Source organism: Erpetoichthys calabaricus, chromosome 17 (genome assembly GCF_900747795.2).
Source record: "Erpetoichthys calabaricus chromosome 17, fErpCal1.3, whole genome shotgun sequence".
Taxonomy (NCBI): Eukaryota; Metazoa; Chordata; class Cladistia; order Polypteriformes; family Polypteridae; genus Erpetoichthys; species Erpetoichthys calabaricus.
The window spans coordinates 11,898,536-11,918,495 of NC_041410.2; the positions used below are offsets into that span (position 1 = coordinate 11,898,536).

Here is a 19,960-nt window from a genome sequence, read left to right on the forward strand (position 1 = left end):
AGCCTAAGTTGAATTTAAAAAGCACCATTGTTTTTCTACTTTCTAACCTGTTTGTCCAGTTCAGGGTTACAGTGGTGCTGTCCCTCCTATCCTAAACCCACATACATGTACACTGTCCCTTTGTCTACATTGGTCTTCCTGCCTCTTCTGTAAAAACATGCAGGTTGGGTTAAAAGACAGATAGAAGGTACTGTACTTTACTTGCCCTAAGAGGAAAATGTAGCATTTTTCTGAAGCTCAAGAGGAACAATCACCACCAATTCCCTCTAACACATGCAAGAATTACAAAAAAGAAGAAAACCTTTGCATTGGATCAAGAAAGATAAAAAGCAGTCCCTGTGAGGCATTATAAAGGCGTGTTGTCACAAGTATGAAGGAGCCCCATTTCTTAATACATTTCTGCTGAAGAATTTGTTATCTGAAAGTCCTCAATGCTAGCCTGACAGAGACAGGATGTGCAGCATTGTACATACAGTCATGGGAAAAAGAAAGTACACCCTCTTTCAATTCTAAGATTTTATGTATCAGGACAGAATTTAAAAAAATTATCTGGTCCTCAGCAGGTCTTAAAATAAGGTAAATACAACCTCGGATGAATAACAACACATGACATATTACACAGTGACATTATTTAACAAAATCTAAGCCATAATGCAGAAGCAGTGTGTGAAAAATGAAGTCCACCCTTACTGGTTCCATGGGAATTTAGAGGGTAAGTAGCATCCAGGTGCTGCCAATCAAATGCACTTGATTCACTGATCATCAGCAAGTGTGATCACCTCAATAAAAGCAGAAGTACTGCCAGTTTGCTAGTCTGGAGCAGTCAGGTGAATGTTAACACAATGCCAAGGAGGAAAGACATCATCAGTGATCTTAGAGAAGCAATTGTTGCTGCCCATCAATCTGGGAAGGGTTATATGGCCATTTCTAAACGATGTGAAGTCCATCATTCTACAGTACGAAAGATTATTCACAAGTGGAAACCATTCAAGACAGTTGCCAATCTTCCCAGCAAATTCACCCACGTCAGACCATGCAATGTTCAGAGAAACTGCAAAAAACCCAAGAGAACCATCTCAGATGCTACAGGCCTCAGATTGCTTGTTAAATGTTACATTCATGACAGTAAAATTAGAAAATAAGATTGAACTAGTATGGCTTGTTTGGAAGGGTTGCCAGGAGAAAGCCTAAAAACGACAAGGCAGTACAGCTTAGGTTTGCAAAGCTGCATCTGAACAAACCACAAGACTTCCGGAACAACGTCCTTTGAACAAACGACACCAAACTGGAGATGTCTGGCACAATGCCCAGGACCACGTTTGGTGAAAACCAAACACAGCATATTAGCACACACACTTCATACCAACTGTCAAGCACGGTGGTGGAGGGGTGATGATTTGGGCTTGTTTTGCAGCCACAGGACCTGGGCACTTTGCAGTCATGGAGTCGACCATGAACTTCTCAGTATACCAAAGTATTCTAGAGTCAAATATGAGGCCATCTGTCTAATAGATAAAAGCTTGGCCGAAACTGGGTCATGAAACAGGGCAATGATCCCAAGCACATCAGCAAATCTATAACAGAAAGGCTGAAAAACAAAAGAACCAAGGTGTTGCAATGGCCCAGACAAAGTCCACACCTCAACCCAACTAAAATGCTGTGGCAAGATATTAAGAGAGCTGGGCAAAAAACGAATGGCCCCAAACCTCAATGAATTGAAGCAACAATGTAAAGAAGAGTGGGCCAAGATTTCTCCACAATGATGTGAAAGACCGATAAAGTCATACAGAAAATGATTACTTCAAGTTATTGCCGCTAAAGGTGCTTCAACAAGCCATGGGCTATACTTAGTTTTTCACACATGGCGTCTCCATTTTGGCTTCATTTTTGTTAAATAAATAATGACATTATTATGGAATCTGTTGTGTGTTGTTTTACACCTGAGGTTAGATGTAAATAAGTTTAAAAAAAACATCTGGTCCTTACCAGTTTCTAATTATGTCCTGATATGTAAAACCATAGAACTGTAAGAGGGTATATTTTCTTTTTCAAATGACTCTAATGGCCATCTGTTTTTATTCTCCCCAACACTACTATCTTCAGAAGGTGAAGAGTGTGCCCATAACTCTGTTGATTTGGTGGGTTTCTCTTAAGTGGAGCCATCAGCCCAGCACAAAAAATTACACTGGATGCCACAGACTTATAGGAAAAGTGAAGAATGTCACTACCCACATTAAAAGGGAAAAAAATCTGCTGTTTATAACTTAGGGGTCTGTCCTTAGCCCCTCTCTTTTTCTGATTTATATCAAAGACATTAATTCTGATGTAATTAACAAACTTGCAATATTCACACGCAAGCCTAAAATTTTAAAGAATGGCAGATACTGTGGTGACTGTGAAAACAATTCAAAAAGACTTGGATAAGCTTCAGAACTGCGAAAATGCAGTTTAACGTAGAAAAGTACAAACTGCTACGAGTGGGCAAAAGAAACGTCAATTATAAATATAATGAGGGATACACCGTCCTAGAAAAACCAACCTCTCAAAAGGATTCAGGGGCTTACGTTGATATATTTTTATCATCTAAGCAATGCAGAGAAGCAGTTAAAACTGTTGAAATATAAATTAATGTTATGCTCACACTATACAATACACTGGAGAGACCGCATCTGGAGGATTGGGTGCAGTTCTGTGCAAGGTGCCACAAAAAAAATAGCAGCACTTGAACTTGCTGAGGAGAGCAACTGAGTGCATCCCAGCACTTAAGGGTATGACATACAATAACAGACCCAAAGAGTTAAATCTATTTAGTCTTGGGCAAAGGAAACTGCATGGGGACCAAATACAGTTCTTCAAAATTCTCAAAGATATTGATAAAGTAGATCCAGCAGAAATCTTCAGTTTAAGGGTGAATCATATACCTGAGAACACCAGTGGAAATTAAGGTGAAGTGCATAACCAGGAAGAACTTCTTTACACAAAAGGTAATAGCTGAAACAAACTACTGAGACGTGCAGTTGATGCAGAAACCTTAACAACATTTAAGAAGTATCTGGATGATATATTGGGACAGCTTAGCTATTAGCATGAGCTTGATGAACTAAATGTCCTCATCTTGTTTGTCAACTTTCTTATATTCTTGTGTTTACAAAGCTTGCATTGTTAGCACTTTTGTTATAGTGGAGTGAGAAGCCAGAATCTGTCTTGCTCATACATTACATACATTCACACATTAAAAAAAACACCTTTCCACTCTAAACAAAAACATTTTAATTGAAATTTAGGTAGGCAGGTAGCCTTTATTATCTGAAAGGGAAATTCGTTTGTTGCAGGATAGTACAAAAACATACAACATTGTTATACTGAGACAAGAAAATAAGCCATGACACAACATGCAACAACTAGTGTTAAGTACACTAGTACTGGTAAGTACACACACTTAAGATTAGTCCAAAGATGAATAATTACCTTTAACAGTTCACAAGATAATAATTCAGAATTTACCAGCATCCCAACAAGTACCAAATTTCAAAATGCTTATAGCTCTGAGAATAAGAGAGTTTTAATCTGTTGCTCTTTACCCTTAGAAATTTAAATTTGTAACCTGATGGAGCCATCTGAAATTTACAGAAAAGAGGGCGACTACTGTCTGAAGGAACTGAGTTGGCCTTTCTTCTAAATTGTTTGTTCAGTGTCTGCTGCAAACCAATAATTTTACTGCTAGTGTTTACAATATTCTTAAGGTGGCTTATAGTCTTAATGCTAATGTTGCTAAACCAACCCGTAAAAGAAAATGTAATAACAGATTCAATAAAGGATTTACCAAAAAAAAAATCATTATGGCTTTGTCCACTTTAAAACTATTGAGCTTCCTATGAAAGAAAAGTGGTGTCTACTCCTTCGTACAAATTTGTTCTTTGTTAAGATAAACGGTTAGCCTGTTACCAAGGATAGTCCCCAGATATCTGCATTGTGCTACCATCTCCACTGTCTCCCTTTAAACTGAAGTTAAGACAGTGAAAGGTGGGAAGCACCCAAGATCTACAACTATATCCTCTTTCTTAAGAATATTGAGCTATAAAAGGGAATGATCACACCCTTGAACAAACTCATCAACAAAGGGTCCATGGCTGTCCTCCTTACAGATATGTCTGCAAATTTCAGTATATATCGGTCTTTGTGTAAACTTCTGCAGTCATTTGTATAAAAGATGCACAAAAAAATGTGATAAGCAGCAGCCTTCTTGTGTACCAATAGATAATCCTAACTCTATAGAATTGTGAAGGTCCGTCTCTTTGGCTGACTTCCATCTGGATGGTGCTGTAGCATCCCAACCACTGTCAGATTCTGCAACAGCTTCTATCCCTTGGCTGTCCGTGCCCTGAACTCTGTGCTGCCTTTCTGCCCTCAGAAGCTTATTTGTATGCAGTACAATTGTTAAACCAGTTAATATATTTAATAATAGTTGCCGTTATTATTCATTTATTACAATCTACTTTAAATCACTACTATCTATTCACTTACCTATTATTTATTTATCGATTTATAGTACAGTTTTTGACCCGTCTCTGCATTTCTCCTGTGTTTATGTATATGTACCACTGGGTTCCTGGGTAATGTTATTTCGTACCAATGTATGCTGCAGTATGGTGTATGGATGGTTTAACAATAATGCCACTTGACTTGATTCAACTTGATACTTTTAGGCTATCAGCAAAACACCCACTAACACTCACTCGTTGTGTTCTGTTCATTAAAAAGTCCAGAATCCACTCCACCATGTTAGGGTCCAAACATACAGGATCAGTCAGTTTATTAACTAAAATGTGGGGCTGCATTGTATTAAAAGCTGACGAGAAATCTATAATCACCATTGTTATATGTTTCTTGGTCCTGCCAAGGGCTCATACAGTAAATTCAGAGCCGCGGAGTGGTGGCTCTGAGGCTAAGGATCTGCGCTGGTATCCAGAAGGTTGCCGGTTCGAATCCCCGTCACTGCCAAAAGAGATCCTACTCTGCTGGGCCCTTGAGCAAGACCCTTAACCTGTAATTGCTCCAGGGGCGCTGTACAATGGCTGACCCTGCGCTCTAACCCCAAGGGGTATGCGAAAACTAACAAATTTCTAATACGAGAAATCGTATAAGACGAAATAAAGAACAAAAAAAAAATTCAGAGTTGTTGTGTCATCCTCCATTCCACTCTTTGCTCTGTATGCAAACTTATAAGGGTCCAGTTAGGCCTGGATTTTGTTAAATAGTTGTTTCTTAATCAACTTCTTAAAGGATTTCATGACATGAGATGTTAACGCCACCTGTATTTAAGTCATTTAATTCAATTGGGGTGTGTACTTTTTCTAAATAGTATAAAATTTGCCTGTTTCTATAGGCTTGGCATTTGCTATAAATCCAAAGATATCTCAAGTATGAAATGGAATATTGGAATGAGCTTCTCTGCACAGGAGTGAAGTAGGCACCCACCTACTCTATCTGGACCCGAACTGTTTTTGATTTTAGTTTCTTTAATGATTTTTCTGGTCGAAAAAGGGCTGACTCAAGGCTCCGGTCCCAACTCTGTTCTTATTGCCAACTAATTTTCAAAGTAAACACCTGTGTTAATGTCGGTCGTAAATTTTCTAGTGTGAAGCCACACTGATGTAGTCTAGTTTTCCTCAGATGGCAAATACTAATACTGTGGTAAACTGGCTTAAACCACAAATTTCAGGTGCCATTTTAATCCTGAAAGGAGGGGGCCTGGAGATGTGTGTGAATGAGTAATAGTTATAAAACAGGAAGTGCAATACAATTTAAAATAAATGAGATGGCAGATATAGAAATGCAGACTGAATTATTATTATTTACTTATTTTGCCGACACCTTTATGAAAGGTGACTTACTACATTTATGATACAATTGGTTACGTTTCTTTTGGTTTTCCAATAGGAGCACAGGTGGTCATGTGACTCACTCAGGGTCACACAGTGTTGGTAGCAGCATATGACCTCTGGGTTTGAAATCCAAAGCCTTAACCACTAGATAGATAGATAGATAGATAGATAGATAGATAGATAGATAGATAGATAGATAGATACTTTATTAATCCCAATGGGAAATTCACATGCTCCAGCAGCAGCATACTGGTACAATAAACAATATTAAATTAAAGATTGATAATAATGCAGGTAAAAAACAGACAATAACTTTGTATAATGTTAACGCTTACCCTTCCCCCCCACCCCCGGGTGGAATTGAAGAGTCGCATAGTTTGGGGGAGGAACGATCTCCTCAATCTGTCAGTGGAGCAGGACAGTGACAGCAGCCTGTCCCTGAAGCTGCTCTTCTGTCTGGAGATGATACTATTTAGTGGATGCAGTGGATTCTCCATGATTGACAGGAGCCTGCTGAGCGCCCGTCGCTCTGCCACAGATGTTAAACTGTCCAGCTCCATGCCAACAATAGAGCCTGCCTTCCTCACCAGTTTGTCCAGGTGTGAGGCGTCTTTCTTCTTAATGCTGCCTCCCCAGCACACCACCGCGTAGAAGAGGGCGCTCGCCACAACTGTCTGATAGAACATCTGCAGCATCTTACTGCAGATGTTGAAGGACGCCAGCCTTCTAAGGAAGTATAGTTGGCTCTGTCCTTTCTTGCACAGAGCATCAGTATTGGCAGTCCAGTCTAATCTATCACTACACCGGAATGCCTGCCTAGGGAGATAAGTTACACCATCCCGGTTGACTCAACAACCAAAATGATTCACTCTGTAACCAATATCTTAATGATGAATCATTCTAACTGCTGGTGGCTTCAATCAAGAGAGTATCAGCATGTTTTATTTCTGGACACGACAAGCAGGAACTGCTGTATTTAAATATTAATGACTCTGAATATAAACCCGTGGTACGATTTAAGTAGGACTGGCCATCTTACTGCCAGCTACAAACCTGCTATTAAGGGCAGCAGCTCTCATTAGCCAAGTTAGAAGTTCTTAATTGTGGTAGAGAGCTGGGTTGTTGCATGTTTTTATTTTTATTGATTTATTGACTGATTGATTTATTTATTTGAGCTTCCGTAATATTTAATTTCCACTTGGGGCCAAATAAAGCATTATCTATATTGTGAAAGATGCTACGTAAAAAAAAAAAACATGTTTAAGCGGTCCTACAACAGACCGGCTGAGTATTTAAGTCAAAAATAATTCATAAGAACACACACTTGGAAAAAAAACAACTTTCTAGATGTTGTTTGCTTTCTGCAGTTGAGACTGCAGGTGCTTTTTTTAACATTAAAAGCCCCCCACGGTTTGCTACGCTCTGTTCCCAGATGACTTACCTTCAGTATAAGTTTGTGGATCCTAGCAGAACAGCAGCCGATCAAAATCGCCCAAAGCCCGAGCGTAAAAAAGCCCAAGACTTTCGGGGTACCTGCCATGGCACTCTTAGCCCGTTCCGTTTGTTTATAAGGGTTGTTGTCTTGACGCCTCTTATATAAGATGAGAAGATCCGAAAGAAACGCTGGTGAGAATAAAAACGTTTAAAATACTGCCAAATGACCTTTCCAAAAAAAAAAAGCTGAAAAAAAGCAGCAAACCGTATCCAGTACTGGGAGGAGGAAGTGTAGCGTGAATTGACTGAGAAACGCCAAATAACCACTTCCGGTCGTCAAAGCAAATGTGCGTATCAAAATAAAAGTCACGATCAGGAAACAACTTTCCTTCTCTTTTATTAATGTTATATGTTGTCATATGTTGTTTATTTGACGATGTTTTGGTATAAGTAAAAAACCAACAGGAAATCTATTATTTATTTAACCTATTTTTGATCTTTAATTTATACCACAGTTACACGATGTTGGACAATTTGGAATACATGAACTTAATCAACACTCTTAAATATGAAGTAATCCAACTAATGACGTTTGTAAAAAAAAAATAAGCTCTGCAAGAAAACTTCACACGAGTAAAATATGATTTCTAGGATAAAGTGCTCGGTGAAAAGAAAAACCATACGTGTAAAAAATGCGGAACCACTTTCTGCTTGTGGCAGAAATCGCTGGTGGGGATAATTAACTTAGTGACACTCAGGTAATTTAAAGGAACGCAAACGAGAGGATATGAGAAAATCAGACGTGTCGCTCACTGGGGCGTGCCTATTTTTGGAAAGGATCGAGAAGGCTGCAGCCCGGAAAAAGTGTGGGCGGATCTAGGGGGCGGAAGGCGGGATAAAAAACAATCAAAATCGACTTCAGCGAATCACGTTACGCTAATAGAGGACTTCAGCGAATCATGTTGTTGCTGGCAAACATCAATCGAACGATCATTTGCCCAATACTCGATGTTTGTAACACTGCCGCCAACTGTAAGGTAGGAAAAAGAGCACAGCGAAGTTGCCGGCGGCGTTCAACTGTGTAATTTCCAAGAGAGTGTAACTGCAGAAAGCAGTAGCTATGAGGCCAGTCAAGTAACGCCCCATCATCACGAAACGCCCATCATATTACATTATGGTAAAGATTAGGGTTGTGGGAGTATTGCAGGCTGCAGTTAAACCAAACTCGCAGATGTGCGCCCGCGCCTTTGCTTTGTAAGGCGGCAATAAATGAGGCTCAAAAGTGCAGTACATCATATTACATTAAGGTAAAGATTAGGGTTGTGGGAGTATTGCAGGCTGCAGTTAAACCAAACTTGCAGATGTGCGCCCGCGCCTTTGCTTTGTAAGGCAGCAATAAATGAGGCTCAAAATTGCAGTACGGTGTCCTTGAAGCATTAAGGGCTTGTTTATACTGTACTTAGCGAACTAAGCCTGCGCGCAGACCGCATCGCAAAAACCGCGTGCGCGCGCTGTCAACAACCTAAACACAGTCATATTTGTGGCGTCCCCTTTGATCGCCGCATTGATGGTCTCCCGTTTTTGATCAGTGTCACAACAGGGGAAGTGGGGCTCTGCTGATGGAAGAAGAGTCTACTGGCTTTAGGAGGAATTAAAGGAGAAGGTGGAGTGACCAAAAGCGGTAAAGGATGGGCGAGTGAAATATTCTCGTGAGTGGGGGACCAACATGTCGAACATACGAACTTCAAATATGTTTCCATGGCTGTCTTGCACATTGATTACCAGTTGTGTCATAATCAGTCCATTATCCCCCACACTATGCGACAAAGTTATTGTCTGTCTGTATACCTGCATTGTTATCACTCTTTAATTTTTTCTTTATCAGTATGCTGCTGCTGGAGTATGTGAATTTCCCCTTGAGATTAATAAAGTATCTATCTATCTATCTATCTATCTATCTATCTATCTATCTATCTATCTATCTATCTATCTATCTATCTATCTATCTATCTATCTATCTATCTATTCATTTACTTCATGAGGAAGAAAAACTTTTATAAACAACTCCCTAAATAGTGACCACATTTCAAGCCTATTAGGTGCAATGGAAATCAACAAGCAGTTTCCTGGTTTTCCTGATGCAGAGCTGCAGACAATTCTCATAGCTCTGCAAATGATTCCTTTCCACTATCATTCCCCTTGTCAACACCATTAGGGCAAAATCATCTGAGAATTTCTGCAATTGCCATGACCTGGTGTTATATTTATAGGCCGAGGTGTACAGTGCGAACAGGAAAAGTGACAGGCCTGTTCCATGAGGTGATCCAGTGTTGCTCATGCCCATACCAGACACGCATCTAAGGCTCTAAATTGATTGTGTGCTAGATTGGGTCCTGTGAAGGACATATGCCCTGTCTGGCATTGTTTTTCCTGTGGTCCCTCACAAACCAGAATGGGAAAATGTCCTGTTATGTAAGACTTTTGCAAGGGTGACGTCATAGATAGATAGATAGATAGATAGATAGATAGATAGATAGATAGATAGATACTTTATTAATCTCAAGGGGAAATTCACAAATATTAAATATATAATTTAATTTAAATATATAATTTAAATATGTAATTTATTTAATTTATATATATATATAAATTCACAAATTCATATAGTAGTTAGCGCTGCTGCCTCATACATCCAGTGTCTTGGGTTCAAAAATGCAGCCTGCCATTGTTTGTATTGTCTGCATGGTGTTTTCCTGGGTGCTACAGGTTTCCTTCCATATCTCCAAAAACATACGTTTAATGTTACTTGGCAATTACACATTGTCCTAAGTGTGTGCATGAGTGACAACTTCAGCAGACTAGTGCAAAGTCCAAAGATTTTAGTTCTGCTTTGCACCTTATGCTGCCTAGATAAACTCTGTCCCCCTGCAACCCAGAACTGGATTAAAGGGTCTGAGAATATGTTTTTATTATATTATATGTGACCACTAGGGGATGTAGCAGCACCCCAAACCCCAGATACAATTACCATGACACAAGTCAATACAATTAAAAAGGTTTATTTCCACAAATACCTTAGAAATGCCTTTAACAGTGGAGTAAACAAAACATAATTCTTCTCTTCCTCTTTTTCTCCTCTCCTTCCACTCCTCCAGGTGAGCTTTGCCCTTGTTTCACCTAATTCCAACTCGCCTGGATGAATAATAATAATAATAATAATAATGTATTTTATTTATAGGGCACTTTACATTAGCAGTAAATCTCAAAGTGCTACATAAAAAGTTTAAACAAAGGCAAAGCAAGATAAAAACAGAGATAAAACAACAATAATGATAGCTTTCTTGTTAATAAGCTTTCCTAAATAGAAAAGTCTTTAGCTGTTTTTTAAAACAGCCCACAATCTGCTGTATTCTTAGGCTCTCTGGTGGGACATTCCAGAGCCGTGGAGCAGCGGCTGCAAAGCCTCAGTCACCCATTGTATGAAGTTTGGTCACAGGGGGGCGAAGGTGGTAGGTATTTGCAAAACTGAGGTTTCTTGCAATGGATTGTAGTATAAAGAGTTCCTTGAGATATTGTGGTGTATTTCAATGGATACACTGGTGAGTAAATGTGTGAATTTCCCATTGGGATTAATAAAGTATCTATCTATCTATCTATCTATCTAAACAAATAGAGTTTGTATTCAATATGGAGATGGATAGGGAGCCAATCAATTGACCGAAGGATTGGTGAGATTTGTTCATATTTCCGCACCCTCATCAGGATTCTTGCAGCACTATTTTGAATTTGTTGGAGCTTTTGAAGGCACTTGTTGGATATCCCGATGAGGAGTGCATTACAATAGTTCAGTATGGATGAGACAAAGGCATGAACCAGCCTTTCAGCATCACAAAGGGAGAGGTAGGGTCGGAGTTTGGCCATGTTTCGGAGATGAAGGAATGCAATTTTACAAAGGTGATGGACATGTGTATCAAATGACAGATGGGAGTCTAACTTGACATCCAGATTTGTAACAGAAGGGGGAAGGGTAATGGTACGGTCAGAAAAGGAAATACAATTTACAGAGGAACAAAGTTGATGGGGGGTGCCAATTAAAAGAGCTTCAGTTTTAGTGCTGTTCAGCTCTAGGAAGTTCTTGAACATCCAGGCCTCGATCTCATCCAAGCAAGAGGAAAGAGTTGATAAAAGGTGTAAGAGAAGTCGAATCCAGTCTCACATAGAGCTGCATATCATCGGCATAGCAATGGCATGAAACTCCATGCTTGCGGATGATGTGACCCAGGGGTAGCATATAGATATTAAAGAGGGTCGGCCCAAGGACTGATCCTTGTGAGACCCCACAGGTGACAGTGTGGGTACGAGAGTTAGCATCCCCCAAGGCCACATACTCAGCCCTATCTGTAAGATAGGACTCGAACCACTCCAAAGCAATGCCAGAAAGTGAAGATGATGAAGGAGAATATTATGATCTACCGTATCAAATGTAGATGTGAGGTCCAGGAGGATAATGAGTGATGGAGAGACGTGGTCAGCAGCCAGGGATGAAGTTGAGTGTCTTATTCAATGTTGGACCTGGGAGTTCTTCTGGATGATGACTCCCTGCAGCATCTGTTGGCGGCACTCACAGAACCCAACAAGCCTGCCATACGAGACTACATTTTCTAGCGTGACTTGTGGGGGTCTGCAAAGGTAGGCTGTCACCTAGCGTGTCAGAGGAAACATGTAGTCCAGTCAGGTTTTCTTCCCCTGTCTTTCCACTATACTGGCCTCCTGTCTGAGCCAGGGATCACCTTTGAACCCATTTGGGATGCCAGTTCATCCCCTAGAGCACTTACATATATTCTATTCTATTCTATTCTATTCTATTATAATAGGGGGGCAAGCCCCCTGGCACCTTTGGCACCCAGCCCCCAGTTGCGGGCAGTCTGACGCTCGTGTTGTGAAGAGGGGGGCTGAACACACCCTAAGGAGACGCGGTCACTCCTCCAAAACCCCCTCTTAAATTGTGATACAATGGGATACAATGGGAAACAAATACAGTTTGTTTTTTTTACCTACTTTTTGCTCAATCAGCTGCTGGCTGTCTTTTATTTCCTGACCCAGGCATGGTTAAATCTCTTGGCACTCTTGGTTAAGTCTCATCTCGTGGGACGTGAGTTCTTGATATTTTTTAGTTTATAATTTAAAAATGGAATAAGAATCTGAAAATCTAACAACATCACATTAAAGTTTGATAAATCCTGAAAAGAATGATACCAAACATACAGTATATATATAGGTTTTAAAATAAGCCCGATTTAAAGTGTGACAAAAACGTGACATAAAAAAGTCACATAAAATCATTGCACTTTTAGGCTTAGGATTTTATATATATTATATATAAAATACTAAGCTTTGTGTCTGTTTGTCACATTACTACTGGTGAACCACTGGAGTTAGAACCTTGTTCTGAATCAAAAGTTTACAATGTGGTACGTAGTGGTGAAGCAAAAAATGTGGTTGGTAGCAACCTCTGCGAAATTATCAGGTTTGTGTCTTTCCTACAACAAACTGCAGAGGGACACTGATTGAGAAGGTGACATGGCAGAAAGAAAAAGTAGTTCAGCGACATCTGCTGAACATGAAGCAAATTGCAGACACCAATTATGTGATACAAAGAATGACAACACCAGCATCCGATAAGTGTCAAGCACATGCTGCGCACCAAGCTGTGGTACTCGCAAACTGCTGGGTCTGGAACCAGAATCTTTGGAGGACTGGCGGTCTTCGTGTTTCTAATATTATATTATATACATTCTCAAATCCTTTTAATTCAATTCAGGGTACAGCCTTACTCCGCAGTATTGGGTGCAAGGCAGGAAGCAGTTTATTTAAAAAAATCAGTATACTCTTTAATGATATTATGATTTAATTAAATAACTGCATATTAATCTCTCATTGGAAGCAGTCCAAGAACATACAGATTAGGTGGATTGGTGTTACTAAATTGGCCCAAGTGTATATTTGTGTGTGTGTTGACCCTGCAGTGGACTGGCACCCTTTTCAGTAAATTATCCTGTTTTGTGCCTGATGCTTGCTCAGATAGGCTTCAGCAGCCCTGCAACACTGCACTGGATCAACAGTTTAGGAAGATGGATGGATGAATGGATAAATGATTATTTAAATAACAAATACTACCTATAAACTTATGTTCCGTACTCCACTTAATGCCGAATCTCTGCCTGTACCCTGATGCTGTAGAAGTTGTCAGTATAAATTGTAATTGTACACTGGAGTAGAGAGAGAGAGAGAGAGAGAGAGAGAGAGAGAGAGAGAGAGAGAGGGATTGGGAGCATGCGCAGATCGCGCGTTACCGCACCCACCACCCGACCTGGATTGAAATATACTTAAAAAGATTTGATTCTAAACTTCTGAGGCTAAGACGACAGCTTCACAGAAATCTCCCAACTATTAACAGCCCTAGATTTGCTTTTGTACTTAGTTGGAAATCTGAATCTTCTTAATTGGGTAGAAAAATTAATAGCAGTACAGACTGGGGCGGGATAAGAATATCCCTGTCAATCCCAAACCACTCTGACCTCTAACCCAGGAGTTTCGAGATTAGTGGGCGGGGCAATGACAGGTTGCTCGTTACAAGGTTCAGTGTAGGTGAGTTCTCACTGCGGGAACTTTGTTTTCAGGATCTAACTACAACCACTACATTGATAATGGCTAACACGGTCCAACACCCTAGTACTAGGAACCCATGAGCTACTTGTAGTCCCTGTTCACTTTCGTGCGTTGCACACCCTCGGCACAAAGGGAACTGTAACCTTTATGCCAAACGTGCTGTACAGAGAGATGCGGTGGGAAGTGATGCACGTTTGGGTGTTCACTGACTCCCGGCTCGCACCTTATTGCTCCGAGACGATCGTGAGGTCGGACGGGATGCTGCTATGAAGTGTGATGCGGTGCGAAGTGATAAATCCTCACGGGTAACTTTCCAAAGTCCAAACTATTAACAGATTTTATAAGATGGCGCCAGTGCTTGTGGTCAATCATTCATCGCAATACATCACTGGAGCCCCGCCCACGATAGTTCCTGATTGAAAGAGTTTCTAAACAGTTCTGGATCCTGAAAAGTTACTGCGATGGGAACGTGCCTTTATGCCGCTTATTGCTGACTTTGCGGTCAATTTGGGGTAGGGAAAATGTGGACGGTATGAAATCCTATTGCCATAAGAAGGTAATCACGTAATCCCCCTTATGTTTAAAAAAAATCCTCCCACTGTTATATTTTTGTCTGCCCAAAATTCCCCCCATGAAACTCTCCCCCTCAATGGGCCCGATTTCCCCCCAAATTGGGGGGATTTCCCCTGACCAGGCAACCCTGAATAATTTTTTTTATTTATTTCAGCAATAAAGTTTATATACAATAATATACAACACGTTTATAACTAATAATACAAAAAAAATTCAGAATAAAGTTGTAACTTAAGAAATAAAACAGCCTAACAATCATTTTCTCATAAGGATTGAAATCATTAAGAAACAGATAGACAGTAGCCTACTTCAAAACTTTTGCGGTTCTTAATTCGTTCAAGAGACTTTACATATACCAGTCAGTAAGGAAGAATTTAAATAAGGGGCTGCATCTGATCCATTTACATTTATCAATAAAATATTATCCAAAAAATTTAAAAAAAAATGATCAAAAATGAAATAATATAATGAACAGGTCTGTTCTCATAAAGGAAAAGATTATCCTTTAATATAAATAACCTAATCTCTGTGACACCCAACCAAGTAGATATTTTTCCCATTGGTTTCCAGAGACAGGTGTAGCTGCGATTGTTGAGGGTTTCCAAAAAGTTAAAAATGCAGCTACCTGAAAGTCATTCTAGCAGTCAGTATAACTTGAAGTAAAATAAAAGAATCCAAAGTCCAAGTGTCTTCATTATAAACGTTTTAATGAAATTCAATGCCAGCAGTTCACACAAAAAGTAAAGAAAAAAGTTCATAATACGCACACAAACAAGTTAGACAATGTGTAGGCATGGTGTAACATTCAGGTGCATTCAGCGACTAAGTTAACTGATGTGAAAGTTGGAGCATTTTTCATTTTTTATTTACTTCATCCAAGAGTCAGTCGTTACATTTTTGTCTATTAAGTAGTTTTTATAACAATAAGTCATATTCAAAAGTAATACTAATCATAGAATGCAATTACATGTGCGGGCTGCACGGTGGTGCAGTGGTAGCACTGCTGCATCACAGTAAGGAGACCAAGGTTTATGTCACAGGTCGTCCCTGCATGGATTTTGCATGTTCTCCCCATATCTGTTTGGGGTTCCTCCACATACTCTGGTTTCTTACCACAGTCCAAAGACATGCAGGATAGGTGAATTGGTGATCCTCAATTGGCCCTGGTGTGTCACTGAGGTGTGTGTGTTCGCCCTGTGATGGACTGGCACCCTGTCCAGGTTTTGTTCCTGCCTTGCACCGTATGCTGGCTGGGATAGGCTCCATTAGACCCCTATAACCCTGTTCAGGACTAAATGGGTTAGAAAATGACTGACTGACTGAATTACACGTGTTAGAAAACTACATTACACACATGCTTATTAACAGAACATTACATCTGAGTTAAAAATGGAGTCCACATAAGCTGGTGGTGGCTCAATAGCTTTAATACATGAAAATGCATCAACTTATTTGTGTTAGTGGTGGGGGGACTGTAACTAATTGTTGTTCAATTTTCTAAAGTATCAGTTCTAAAGCGGCATTTTGAAAGTATACTCAATAGAGTAGTATCCAATATTAAGCAATTGAAAAATATCTATTACTACATCCTTACCAATATTACCATAAAATCACCATCCATGTCACCCTATGAAAGGAGAAAGGGTACTGAAATAAGTTAGCTTAGCTAGCTTAACATTAGTTAAAACAGGAATTTCATAAAATTATATAAGAACTTGGAAAGGAACAAAGTTAATGTATACCTGGAGTACAAATGGTACATGATGGGCAAGAAGATTAGGGGCTTGCCACGATTGTTTGTGCAAATCTGGGATTGAAGATTAGGGGCTAAATACCAGAGAAACCACTGAAGCTCCCCACCTCCTGACGCCACTGTTCATTTCTAAACCAGTCCTATGTTTATAAGTTAGGGCAGCTTCACATTTTCCGTGTTATTAATTAGCTCAAACACCATTTAGCTGCATGTTGACCACGTCAGTTCTTTACAATAATAAACTGCAGATAATATTGTTCAGTCATTTCAGTCTTATATATGTTTACATAATTGCTTCCCCCTTCCATTTATTTCCTTTTTTGTACTCTTTAACTAACATAAAACAGCAGGAGAACGGCGCTGCTGTGTGGGCTGTTTGCTTGTGTGCTCTGCCCGACGTCTGACTCACTTGTATGGGACATCGGGGCAGCTCTCAGACTAATGAAAGGGGAACATATACAAAATATACAAATCCAAGCTACCGCTCTCAAGGTAAAATCGCACTGAACATTTCTTCGTTTAAGGTTGAACTAGTTCACAGATTCGCATTTCAAAGGGAAATTTTGAAAATTTAAAACTTTGTGCGGCGGGATCTGTACAAGACATTTGAATGAAAATTGATCTGTCCCGACAAATTTCTTTGTAGAATAAGCGTGCCACCTCTGAATAAAATTGGTCCATGGCTGGCCAGGATGTTTCATGCGGACAGACAGACGGACAATAGGTGCTTCACGCATTATATGCGAACGAGCCTAAAAAAGAACAAAGTTCATGTTGATGATGTTCCGTTTAAGGCTTAAGTGTCTAGATTACATTTCTTAAAATTTCTGTATGTTATCACACTCATTAGGACCGCACAATGCCCTGTCTGGCTAGCAGTTTATGTTTCTTTCTGGGTGTCTAACTATAATCTGAGAGCTATTTTATTGTAATACTGTGCTAAATATTAAGAGTATTTCATTACATTTTAGCTTATGGAAGTAACATTGAATAATCAATTGTCAATGTTAAAGTTATATTCTTTTCAAATTTAAGCCAAGAAAAAACTTAAGAATTTTGAATTTAAAACCTTATTTAACTTGATTTTAATATCAACATAAAAGATGTTGCTCTTACAACAGGACAATTAAAATGGGTGTTGAACATTTTCTGTGCGTTACAAAATGTACAGTTAATATCAACATCTGGAAACATTTTATTTATAACGGCATTAACTGATTATATTTTGTGAAGAATTTTATATTGAATTTCCCAAACCTTTAGTAACAGAAGAAATTCCTTAGCAATTATCCATGCAATCCATCCGACAATAATAAAACATTTATATAGCGCGTTTCCGACGCTCAAAGCGCTTCTGAGAAATTTAAAAAGAACAACAGGGCACGGTGGCGCAGTGGTAGCTTCCCGGGTCCTCCCTGCGTGGAGTTTGCATGTTCTCCCCGTGTCTGAGTGGGTTTCCTCCGGGCGCTCCGGTTTCCTCCCAAAGACATGCAGGTTAGGTGGATTGGCAATTCTAAATTGGCCCTACTTGGTGTGCTTGGTGTGTGGGTGTGTTTCTGCGTGTCCTGCGGTGGGTTGGCACCCTGCCCAGGATTGTTTCCTGCCTTGTGCCCTGTGTTGGCTGGGATTGTGACCCTGTGTTCGGATTCAGCGGGTTAGAAAATGGATGGATGGATGGACAACAGGGCATATACAGTACAACATTGGACACAAATAATACCTGCATAAATACTAAATACATAAAAAGCATAGCAATATTATAAGCAACAATAAACCAAAATAAAATACAAAAATACGAATACTATAAAACCCCGAACAAAAAAATATAATTTGTGGTACAAACGCAAATCTTGCTTGGCGTTTGAAGAGATGGGCTAAACTGAATGAATGACATGGTCAGTTCAATGTTCTGCTGAAATAATAAGCTTGAAATTGGTTTTTGAAAGAATGAATCGGGTCGTTTGATCTCATTAATTTAGGGAGGTCGTTCCAAATTCTGGGCGCTATAGAGATGAAGGCTCCGACATCCACAAAGCACGTTAGTTCAATAACCAGCCCCTCTCGATTTAGATAAGAATTACAAATTCTAATAAACATATTATATTATAACATTTTTTGCGAAATATTTAGAGCGTCAATAATTAGATCGGGAAGGCTTGGGGCGACTGAATGGAAATGCTTACATAAATAGAGACAACGGTCCAAATCGCGTAATGACAGGCATACTCTGATTCTGGCGCGCATTTCTCTAATAGGAACCGAGTGAGTGTCACTTTATTATAATTCCCACTCGCCCATTCGCTATCGTAAACACTAGTTCCGGGTAAGCGGCTCTTGGTTTCAGTGGCGGCGGCCGTGCCGGCTGCTACCGCCATCGTGTAGCATTCTGGGAAACCCTGTCTGTGAACTCCGCCAAGATGTCTGACATGGAGGATGACTTTATGTGTGACGATGAAGAAGATTACGACCTGGTAAGGCTCGATAGATTCGATGCATTATTTTTGTTTCTTGTCGTTTGCCGTTTTTTATTTAATTTGCTGATTTTTTCCGCGCGTTGCGGGTTGCCTCAGGAAAACTCTTGTTCTTGCTGGAAGATGCTTCACATGGCTTCTTTAGGTTGACATTCTGTTGTATGGCAGCATTTGCACCTCACAAACGCGTGTCATTACTCCTTCGCGATATAATAAAAGTATGTTTACGTTTTTTAAGTGACTTTAGGTTGTATACCCGTGTCAACTGTGTAATACTTGACGTTAAAGGACCAGGCCCGTCTCAATGTTTTGAATCAACAGCGGGTTAGTTGCGGCCAATTCAAATTACAACCTTAACTCTTCTAACAGTAAATCTATATGTTTTATGGTTAAGTTAAAGTGTTAACGAATGCCCGCACCTCTCTCTGAGTCCGAATGTGTGCGCGTCTTTTTTCTGTATTTGAAATCCGTTTGCTTTTTCAATTAACCGCTTTGTAAGAAGATCGAGATTTTTTTTTCCAAGCCCTCCTCCACCCCCCCCTCCCCGATAGTTTCTTGTTGGATTTGCAAATACGTAAAATGTAATTAGCTCACCGTCAGTAAGTAGTCGGTTTGTAAGGCAAGAAACTTTAATACAGAAATGTCCAACCAGGCATTATCTTCACTTATGCAATGCTGAAACCGTACTTGGGGTTAGAAAGCACATCAGAGGCAGGCGGGACGATTTCTTCTCATTTCCTCTAGCGTCTGTAAATTTCATTTATTCCAATTTGATTTTATTGTCCCAAGAGAGAAATTTTAGTTTGTGAACAGGTTTTACGGAGAGACCACGACGTAATGTTAAAAACTCATTACAAAGAACACAGCCGTCATACATAAACTTGGTACAAATAAATATAATATAGCAGTTAGCACGTATGGTGAAACGTTAGACTAAACATATTAGATATAAAAATTAAACTAACATTAAGACTTGGCTGATGACTGGTGCAAATTCTAACTGTGCATCATATGGTGGATGCTTATCAAAGCTGAACTTATTTAGAAGGTTAATAACAGTTGGGATGAAAGAGTATTTGAACAGATTGCTTTTTATACTTGGAACCTATCACCTGAAGGCAACAACTGAAAAAGTAGTGGGTAAGTCCTGTCTTATGGGAAGCAGAGGTGCATTC

At 39.7% G+C, this 19,960-nt stretch overlaps 2 protein-coding genes across 2 annotated transcripts in view; one reads left to right on the forward strand and one right to left on the reverse strand.

Annotated features, from left to right (window-relative positions):
- The window catches only part of LOC114667367 (protein GPR108-like), a 46,982-nt gene extending 39,321 nt beyond the window's left edge, over positions 1-7,661 (reverse strand). Inside the window, exon 1 of the mRNA XM_028822640.2 lies at positions 7,327-7,661. Within this exon, the coding sequence (XP_028678473.1) occupies positions 7,327-7,425 (99 nt within the window). The 5' untranslated portion in view covers positions 7,426-7,661. The remainder of the gene's footprint in view (positions 1-7,326) is intronic.
- A 10,983-nt stretch (positions 7,662-18,644) lies between these two features.
- Positions 18,645-19,960, forward strand: part of cops2 (COP9 signalosome subunit 2) — a 39,631-nt gene continuing 38,315 nt past the window's right edge. The window contains exon 1 of the mRNA XM_028822887.2: positions 18,645-18,785. Within this exon, the coding sequence (XP_028678720.1) occupies positions 18,732-18,785 (54 nt within the window). The 5' untranslated portion in view covers positions 18,645-18,731. The remainder of the gene's footprint in view (positions 18,786-19,960) is intronic.